Source organism: Nilaparvata lugens, chromosome 2 (assembly GCF_014356525.2).
Source record: "Nilaparvata lugens isolate BPH chromosome 2, ASM1435652v1, whole genome shotgun sequence".
NCBI classification, from domain to species: Eukaryota; Metazoa; Arthropoda; class Insecta; order Hemiptera; family Delphacidae; genus Nilaparvata; species Nilaparvata lugens.
In genome coordinates this window covers 34,302,113-34,313,138 of record NC_052505.1, presented here as the reverse complement: position 1 = coordinate 34,313,138, position 11,026 = coordinate 34,302,113, and the positions used below count along the sequence as shown (strand labels likewise).

At 31.8% G+C, this 11,026-nt stretch overlaps 1 protein-coding gene across 4 annotated transcripts in view; it reads right to left on the bottom strand.

The window, feature by feature from the left end:
* Positions 1 to 1,287: 1,287 nt before the first annotated feature.
* Positions 1,288 to 11,026, bottom strand: part of LOC111052108 — a 117,936-nt gene continuing 108,197 nt past the window's right edge. For all 4 annotated transcript variants that reach the window (XM_039421075.1, XM_039421074.1, XM_039421076.1 and 1 more), the window contains 2 exons: positions 8,987 to 9,116; positions 1,288 to 2,806 (listed from right to left, as the gene is read on the bottom strand). In XM_039421075.1, the coding sequence (XP_039277009.1) occupies positions 2,788 to 2,806; positions 8,987 to 9,116 (149 nt within the window). In that variant the 3' untranslated portion in view covers positions 1,288 to 2,787. The remainder of the gene's footprint in view (positions 2,807 to 8,986; positions 9,117 to 11,026) is intronic.

The window sequence follows — 11,026 nt, the reverse complement described above, 5'->3', positions numbered from 1 at the left end:
TTAATACATGCGCTAGTTTAATCTTCCTATAATATAGCAAAAATATTTAAGTAATTTGAAATAATATGTTGTTCAGATTACACTGATGAATAAGTCTGAATGAATCTGATGTGGACACTGAAATATAAAAATGGAGTGTGCCTATGTTTTCTAAATTATGGTTCCATGAGTTATTGTTTCAATATCAATAGATACATGAATTTATTATCGTGTCACACTTTCCTCATTTGTTTCAATACTGTACATCTAAACTGTCAAAACAAATTAAAATACAGTTTATCAATCCAAAATTGTATTATTGTTTCTGGAAAGTGACAGGTGACAAAAATTTTAAATAATCAAGATAAGGAAACATCTAAAATATAATGTCATAGCTTGACATGCAATAATAATGAGTGCTCCCCGGATGTGATTTTTTTTAATGAATTCATGATTCATAACATCATAACACCAGGTTGATTTGACTTTTCGTTCAGTTGCTGAATGTGAAGCGATAAAATTATATTCAATTTTCGTAATACAATAATTTGTATCCTAATTGAGGTTAAATCTCCAATACGTAGACCATCTAAGTACATACCTATTTGACACTCTTCATGAACACATTATTATAACCAAAATAGGGAATATTAAAAATATAATTTTGAATATCTGGTTTTGTAGCATTAAAATTTATCAAGGTATCGATGCATTAAAAATATTAATGCTTTCATGTTCTAATAGAAGTGGATGAGTCAATCCACGGGAATCTGATTTTATGAAAGACATAACAATATCCAACTTATATAATATTATATGGATTGTAAATTATATGAACAACGAATAGACCTTACATGCATCCAATCCAGTATTTGATATTAAATTTCAAGATGAACGAGTGAAATAGATAGGTAGTATGTATTAGTATCTGTATTACAATCTATCTGTATAAAGTACCTATCAATTTCACAAATCGATTATTCAAAAATCTAAGTGTGGTATAAAAATGAAGACTACAATGAATTATTATTTCATTCATACATTACTATCAAATGTACGGTATTATTTCATACATCCATCAATCAAGGTAGTAAAGACTTTCAAAAAAAATGTTCCTGAATAATTTCTTCATTCGTTCCTGATTTTGTTGAATTGTAACGCCTTTCAAGTTGATAAGCCCCATATTCCTAGCTTGGGAGTATACTCAGTAACTTATACTATAATAAGACTTGTATGATTGTAACTTCAACCTACTATATTATGTATATTTTGGTGTAGGCCTATTAGGGATGCATTGAAAAACGTCCGTAGGCAGAAAAATCCATGTAATATTTCACAAGTGTGCAAAGCCCAATCAAGATTTATTTCAAATAAGGATCATACATACAAATGTAGATGATGCTCATAGTGCATTGCTCGAAATATAATTTTGCGCAAAATTCATCTTATGAGACTGGAAAGCAATCAAGTAACAAATTAAACATTTTTGGTGTTTTCAATCATTTATAGCCTTCAAAATTGACAATGTAAAAGAAGCTTCTGTGAAGAGTGTAATCTATGATAAATGATAGTCTGTTGTTACAAACCTCAATTCGCACAATCAAAATTAGGAAGAAAATAGAAGTTTTTGACTCTCTCTGTTCCTTGTTTCCTACGGTATTATGCATAGATTTTGTATATTCCGTATTAGAATATAGAATATAAATAGATTTTTCAATTCAATTTAATAAATAGGTGAAATATTCAACCTGAATGTCAACAATCATTTAACATATAACTGTTTCAATTCCAATAATAGAGATATTTAACATCTTGATACAAGAAGAGAATATCACTATTGGTAAATAAAGTACGTACAGTACCGTATCATACATGATAAGAAGGGTTCGATTTTTGGTCAAAGCATTGACAAGACTGAAAATTGTACAGAATTCTTTATGAACAACCAACAAATCAATGTGATAACAAATTTACAAATAGAATTCAATTTGTACAGCATAACCATCATATTCTTTGAGAATAAGGTATTTTTCTAAGGTAATTTCACATTGATGATAACTTATTATTTCATAATATTATAAATAAATTCTTTAAAATAAATGAACAAGCTCTCTTCAGAGACTGAAGCATGAGCGAGATCTTTCGATTAAATATAGCGCACTTCTCCCAATAAATATTGCAGGCAATTTATCAAGTTTTCTAGGCATACAGCATGACATGAAGGGAGCGTTTCCATTAGAAAGTCATATAAATATAGGAATATTTAGCGCATACCTAGCACATTCATCACTACATGTGGTGATAGTAGTACCTAATAAAAGATAGGCTAGTAGATAGTAGGAATAAATGGCTCCATAAGTCTCTATGTCATGGGGTGATTATAAAAATTAATAGAATTTTTATTAAATGATCAATTCAAATATAACAGTTAAAAAATAATAATTAATAGTTTTTTTATTAAATGATCAATTCAAATGTAACAGTTAAAAAATAAGAATTTTTTGTTGAGAATTTCACAATTAAATTCCATAGTTGAATCAGATAAATACTTTCTACTGACTGATTTCAGTCTATTAATATTATTTGAATTTTGAAATGAATCAATTATTGATAATGTGAAGGTTGAAATGCATGAGATTCATGAGAAGTTTTCAAATGCTGTCAAATTAATGTAATCATTCGAAGCCTATATTACAATATTATAAATTAAAATCTATTTTCTAATATTTGTACTTTTATTACTCTAACGAGTATTTTTATTTGGAGTCAATCTGTAATGTTCTTATGACAATCCATGCCATCCAATCATCACTTGATCTTTGAATTCCTGAAACATAGAGAAGAATATGAGAAATGACAAATTTGAAGTTCCAACTGGTAAGCTACATCATTAATTTATCATCAATAGCAGATTTTAATGTTAATTTTTTAAGATTTTTTGGTGAAAATCACATTCCACATTATTCCCATTCTTGCAAATCCAAAACCAGGAAATATTAAACCCCATTTTATCCCAATTTTTTTCAACCTGATATTTTTTCTGTGAAAAACACTTGTCTGAGCCCTATTTATTTTCTGTGAAAAACACTTGTCTGAGCCCTATTTAGTCCATTATCGGGCCTCAATTGCAAATGTGTATGATGAGGTAGCTGAAAACATGTGTGACCATAATATGGTAATGCTAGGATAATTCACAGCTATTGACATACCGAACTCAATTCAAATATAGGCCTACTGTTCAATTTTGAATGAACCACTCAAATATACACTGACTCATTTCATTGTCAAATTGGCCAGTAGACTATTAAAATCACATAATTTCAAAATATATATTGCTCTTTATGACATGTTATTCTAATTATTTGCTTTTCTATTAATAATTAGTAACTGAATTCACATTCATTTCTTATTCATCATGAGCAATTCTTATTAGCTCCACATTACCCATTGTCTATGAACCCTCCCAAATCATCCCCTTCAGAGTCTTCCTTGGTATCCTACCCCACTCTCCAGGAAGGGAACTGAATGATAGGTGCCTTATCATCTCCCTCATCATCACCTTGAATGATATTCAGTGCTTCTTGAGGGTGCATCCAGGCCTTGAATGGTGATAGAGTTGTTCACAATGAATATTGTCATATAGGTATATGGATTGCTTTCAAAAGTAGTGAATTGTCCTAGCGTTCTGTGCCGGGCACTCTTTTTAATTCAGGCCTTTTCCCAAGTTATAATAGTAAATTTAATACGCAATAGACTAGAGCCATTATTGTAAGTGAGTTAGCGAAATAAATTATTTTCTCTCTCTATTATGAACGGCCATGACTTCGAGTTTCCATGATAGATATTTAAAAATTGTGGCTCCGAGTCGTCGAGGAATGTAGATTATGGAATTATCTCTAAAACTTAGCCTTCCTGTCGCGACATAAAGTGCGATAAGTTGGAAAACAGCAAGCATTGAAATTATAACAAACTACCGATTTTGCAGTTACTATTTGGTCCAAAGGCTCTAGAAGCCACGCGACGATTGGTCAAATTGATTCCCTTCGCCCAATAGGAGACCTGTTTCTAAATACAGTAGTGGGGGGATTCCCCAGTCGAGAGACCAGATTACGTTTCGGAGGACACTTTGCTAGGAGCACTACGAGAGTAAAGATGTAGTCATTATGTTTCGCCCTTTTTGGGCAAGTTTATAAGTTTATATAATTAGTTAATGTAGGAGCTAGTTTTATTTTTATTAAAGTTTAAATTTTCTAGTAGTGCCATGTCCTGAAAGGTTTAATTGTGTTTCTTCTTCATGTACGAATAATTGCTTCTTCAAATAACCGCTAAGGTACGTAAAATAAGGTTAAAATATAATTTAGGGAATTTAATTGATTGAAACTTCCATAAGAGTATTGAATTAATTAAGCCTGTTATTTTTCAAGTTAATGATATTGATTGAGAATAATCCTTTTGATTTTATTAGTGATGGAAGATAATTATAAATTTTTTTCTAAAGAAGTATAGAAAGTTTTCAGTTACGTTACATTTGAGTTATTGTTTCTGGAAATATATTATCGTAGAGTATTGCTGAAAGTCAGGAAGATAGCCTTTAAATTGGAATGAAATTTTTAAGATTATGTTCATATTGAGTTTATGACATTTTATAATTTTATATTTTTTCAGACTCTGTTTTCTTATGTCATTAAGGCTTTCGAATAATTTAGTAAATTTTTATGATAGAAATCTTAATAGACAAAGAAGAAAGTTTTTCTTTTCCATGAAATTAATATTAATAAATGTTGGCTAGCGCACAAGTTTCCAACAATACTAGTCGAGCTACTATATGAAAAATTATATTTGATTTTGCAAACCAAACGAAAAATATCATATAAGTTAGCATCATTTCAATCTGAATTATTCCTTTCCTAAGAGTATTATATCAATTTATATAAAAGTTAACATCATAATTAATGAAGTATTCATTTTTCTAAAAGCATTATATTAATTTATAACGAGTGTTTTCATAAAGTTGCATTGTATATTAATGATACTCTGGCAAGTAAATCCGTTTTAATTCAATTTTGAGAATGAAATCAGAACGTCAAGATAAAATCTAAATACAATAATTGAATAAACTCCTGTTTTAGCTTTTGATGAATTGTAGGAAGAGTTAGAAATTAATGCTGTAATACATTTATTTACAGCGGTTCATGTGTGTCCCCAAACCAACTTCATGTACTACCACCACTTTGGTTCCGCAATTTTATGTAACACCGCTTCAAGACACCCGTTCAGACGACAGGTCTAGGGACGTAAGAGGACGTCGCCGTCAAGCCAAATTCAACCGGTAAAAGTTCACCGCCAAAAACAAGGTACTGTAACCCCGACGATAAAGCAACGTACAGACCAACGAAAGTGCAGTGTAGTGAAACAAAGGTTCATTCGAGAATGTCAATCAAAAGTGGGGATTCAAAATTATTATGAAATGGGTTATATGGGTTACTATCGACGAAACTTGGGTTCAACGGGCTTTTCTTTCTTGAGTAATTTTATGTTGAAATTAACTTGTTATTTGATGACTGATATTGTTTGGTTTTGTGACGTATTGCTATCTAAACGGGGATAGTAATGCGCCCCCCGAATCAGATGAAGAATGTCAACAAAGTAACATGAAATTGTTGTTTCTGTTGTTCGATTTTAGTTGCCAATGTTTATTGAAGCGGTTTGTATTTTTCAATTATTTCAGATTGTAGTGTTATTCTATAGTATAAACCTATTAATCAGGCATGGCAAGATTAATTGAAGTTTTCTTGACTCTAGCCCGTTCACCTGCATGAATTAGGTATAGACTCAGGTATTTTCTAGATGTGTCGCCCTATTTCTAAATTCTAAATTTTATTCAAAATTATCTTCTTTATCATCTTTTAAAAGGTAAAGGCACAGTTACAATATGGTAGCAGTGATAAGATAAATACATATTTTTTGAGGCCAAATACGATTTATGAACTTTCATGAATTACTACGAATAAATAATTTTTTACTATTCATAGTTGAGAAAAATGAGTCTAGAACTATCATTTCTGAAAGTGTGGGTACATGACTTTCAGCAACAAAAAAATCTAGTGGACAATCAAAGCAGAGTTGTAGCACTGTTAGATGATTCCAGCCTCAATAACTAATCACCAGAAGAAGTGCTAGACTAGTTTATCTTACAGAGACTATATAATCATAGTCACTGTAGTTACGGTCACATTTTATAGTCACTGTAGTTCATCTAGTAAGGATTTATTGGGTTTTCCAACTCAATAAAACAACTGGTCAAAAATCTCACTTAAGGATAAATGAGTTCATTCAATTCTTGAAGAATAAGTATTTTTGGTATCAGATATTTGGGACTGAAGTCGAACTGTAAGATGATTAATAAAGTGTAATTGACAATAGAATTGATGTTTTTCAAGTAACGAGGAGTTCCATAATATCAATAATATTATTATTCAACAAAATTTATCAATATTCATTCCTTATCAATTATGTCATTGTTTATCAGGATTCTGGTTAAGGCACGATTTTTCAAATGCACGTCAGGAAATAAGTATTTCAAGATTGTGAACTTCATTTTTCAATAAATATATAGTGGATGGAAAAACCAATTCAATAACAATGAAACATTGTAATTTATCTATATAATAAGAGAGAGTAGGGTTGTGTTTGTTCATGTGTTCGTTTGTTCGCATCAAAACAATCATGTCAACTTGTGGATTGCATCTCCAAATTTTCCACATAGATTCTAAAAACATCAATCTCGTGCACCTGGAATCCCAAATTTTAATTTTCCTTCTAGATTTTCAGAATTAATGTTTAAAATTCATTGATGGTACGTACATTCGATTTCATTAAAAAATCACCAAATCATATGGTCGAAATTGAAAAAGGAACATCTGTTTCTATATTGGTTTCTACCTGAAAAACATAGTTTTGAAACTTCGTTTTCCTGATGCAATGTTTAGGCCTACACGTGGCATGGATTATTAATTTTTCAGCTAGAACAATTTTTGAGACAAAGTGCTGAATAAACGTATACAGTTTCATCAATGCTGTATCGGCAATATGAAAACGCATGCAGTTAATATGTCTTTGAATGAAGGTGTTGTTATTTACATAAAGAAATTATATTCTTCCATTTTTATTTAATTAAAATTTCAAAATTATTCGAGCACTGATAGAATGACTGACTCACTGTGAAGTCAGTCGAAAATTTTAATATTGGAATGAGGGTTATTTTGGCAAGCTGAGCAAAAAATAAGGTCATATGCACCTTTTCGTTATATCTTCAAATGAAAAATGTGTTTTGTGGGTTGTCAAAACTCCCTCTGAAAGGAAAACTATTCAACTTATTCTATCTTTTAGTAAAATAACAATGATCATCCATCCATGTATCATCTTCTATACTATAATAAAGGAAAGAACTGGATTATAAACGTAGCCTATACAGATGTAAAGTATAGGGAAATTATATTTGACGCATTATCACGTCAGAACTACTGGACTGATCAACTTGAAATTTTGCATATAGATTCTTGCTTAACCGAGGGTGGTTATAGACCAATTTTAAATTTTTCAAGATTTGATTATATCAAGTTTTCAGTTTGTCAAGTTTTCAATTATTTGTCATGCTTCCAGTTTGTATGGAAGCAGCAGAAGATTTCTCTTAAAAGGGAAATTAGAAGATAGGTATGATTAGGGATCCTTTTCGATTGATAAAAACAGGTTTTCCGTCACACCCAAATTTTTTCCGCCATTTTGAATCCAACTTCTTTTTTTAATTGAAAATTAATTGCGAAAATTACTTGCGAAGCACTGGTTACCTGCTAGTATTAGATAATACATTATTATTGTCATCATCATTTTGCAGACTCTCAAGTGGGCAATTTGAACATTTCATATTCAAATTAAATATATAATTCAATTCAATATCAATATCTGTCTATTGATGACATAATCAGTCAAAAATTCTGCATTGAATGACATATATTTCGAATCATCAATTCCATAAACAACTATGAAAAAAGCAGCACAGTTATCATTTTTGATAGCAATGGTAGTTTGTCAATCAGTAACAAATATTCTTGGAAGTCACTTCATCTGATACTCTTCTATATTCTTGTATTCTATTCAGATTATATTGTGACATTTGAGAATTATAATTTTCTGAGAAAAAGTTCAATTAATAGAATTCCAGAGAAATGTCTATTTGAATTTTGTATTTTATTAACATATGAGTCAACTTGCTTTATTCAATATAATCTATTTTAGAAATCCAAAAAATGTTATCTCTATTCTCTTGATGCACCCTACAAATAAAGTGCTCAGCATTATAAAATCAAATTTTCAAATGAATAAACACTACTCTAGAATCTCAATTATTCAACAAAGATTTTCCTGAAAATATAATAAGACACCAAGATGGAACAATATTTCATGCTAAAAGTTCAACCATGACCGTGAAAATTTGAAAAAAGATTTATACTTTTCGTTTGTTAGTTGAAAACAATCACATGGAGGAGGGGCCAATGTTCAAAAACGCTAAAAACTTTCTTCTCTCTCATGTTGATATTTTCTCAAGAAGTACTTACTTGCTAACCCAGGATTTCCCCATGATAGCATGTAGGCCTATAGAAATTCGGAAATATAATTTGTGAAACACCATATTGAATGTAGCCTACGCCTACCTTGGAAAAAGTAACTTACAGGATAAGCAATCAATAGGCCAACATTGAGATTTGTATTTCTGGTGTTCTACAACTCTTCAACTGAGAACTGACCAAATCGAAAAAACCAATTCCTTCAAATAGTTCTCAATTTGAAAATGTTAACTCATTATTTGCCATCATAACACCAGGTTGATTTGACTCTTCGTTCAGTTGCTGAATGTGAAGTAATAAAATTATATTTAATTTTCGTAATACAATAATTTGTATCCTAATTGAGGTTGAATCTCCAATAAGTGGACCTACTAAGTACATACCTATTTGACACTCTTCTTCGAACAACCTGAAGTTGAACATCTCCTGACCTGATTTTCTTGAACACAGATATTGCTTCTGCATGAGATAAGCCAGTCAGACTGTCACCATTCACAGATAGAATCTCATCACCTGGAAAAAACAATTATTTAATCAAACTTATAATAAAACAAACACATTAACACAAAATTTAACATACATTAAATGCATTTCAATTTTTGAATGTGAGTAGCATGTGTGTAATGGAAATGTAGCATGGCGTTGTCTCAGGGTTGGGTGTTCTGCAACCGTAAGGATTGACTGTAAAATGACAAAGATTATCGAATCTACTGGAGCACACAATCATATGGGTTTCAATGCTGATATACCTCCTGCAAGTTTGGAGAACATTTTAGCAATTGTAATACGCCTACATCACAAGTTAATTTGCCTGCTTCCCAGTACACCCCAGAAAAATCGACGAGTTGTGAACATGGTGCACTATGTACGCCGAAAATGCATGATATGGGTGTCAACACAACAAATTTCAGAACAATTAATGTGGACGAATCGTAAAGTATAAGGGAAATGGAACTTCTGCAGCAGAGGGATGATCTTATAACTTTCTCGAGTGAGTTGAAAAATGGAGTTGGAAGGATGAAAGCTGAAATTCACACACAGAATACTGATCTGAATGAAATGATTAGGACGCTCAGAGGAGAATATACATTTGTCTGAAAAAGTTTTGTCGATGTCTGTTTCTACTGAAGCACTAGAGGCAGACAACTTAGCATTAAGGAATGAAAAGATTATGGTTGGAGAGGAGAAAGTTGGATAAGTGGAGAACTCTTTATGATGCAAAGTATGCAAAGTCAGAATAGTGTGCTCAGAATGAATCAATAACAACTAGAGATAGTTTTCGTAAGAACGCTTTGGTATATGAGGCTAATAGCAAGATCAATGTTAGAAATATTGCACAGAAAAAACAGCCAGTTAAAGAAGTGTCAACGGTTCAATCTCCCTATAAAATCAAGTTGCATCATTATGCTGACAGTCAAGGGGAGAAATGATAGAAACGAGTTTATGAAGAAATGTAAGTACGATATCACTTCTTTCGTCAAATCAGGTGCCGAGTTTACCGACGTACTGCCAGAAAAAATTGCAGAATTTGATCGAAACGACTTTTTGGTGATCCAAGCTGGTTCTAATGATGTTAGTGAAAATGAAGCGAAGAACATTCTTGTGGCTCTACGAAGGAATCTGGCGGCTCTCTACAGAACCAATGTTATTATATTTTCGATTCCATGCCGTTATGACTTGATGAAGTGGTCCTGTGTGAACGAGTTGATAACAGAAACTAATAGAGCAATGAGGAAGATTCATGTCAACTTTTCTAAAATTTATTGTAATTTCATAGACATAAGCAGCATAGGTGAAAGATTTCATACATCGCATGGCATGCACCTGAATGGATATGGTAAAAAGTATCTATGTGATAAAATTATTCAGTGTGTGACAACCCATATTACAAGCTCTGATGTATCTCCGCCAATTCCGCTTCATGGTTCTTTTTTAGTATAGATGACCGCAATGGATGGAACTGCCCGAACAGAATTGATTTGAACAATGGAATTTTTGGTGAAAGTAGCACTCATAAGAAAGTATGTTTTCTGAATCTACAGGGTATATCTGGAAAATTGAACATTCTTACGCAAATGGCAGACCAGCAAGATTTCAGCGTTATGTGTTTTAGTGAGCACTGGCAGCGGAGTGATGAGCTAAAGTATGAGATAATTGATGGCTACGTTCTAGCATCTAGCTATTGCAGGAAAATTCATATAAGAGGAGGCGTGGCTGTTTACCTGAAACAAGACCTAGCATATGAGAAGATTGAATTGGATTGGTTATGTGAGGAGCGGATTTTTGAAGCAGCCTTAACTGCGGCCTTAGAGAATTGAGAGTGATTGTATTGAGCTTGTACAGATCACCGTCGGGGGACCCGGTCATTTCTTTAGGAAAGTTAGAACAGCTCCTATTCTATCTTTTAAAACTAAAAAGGGATA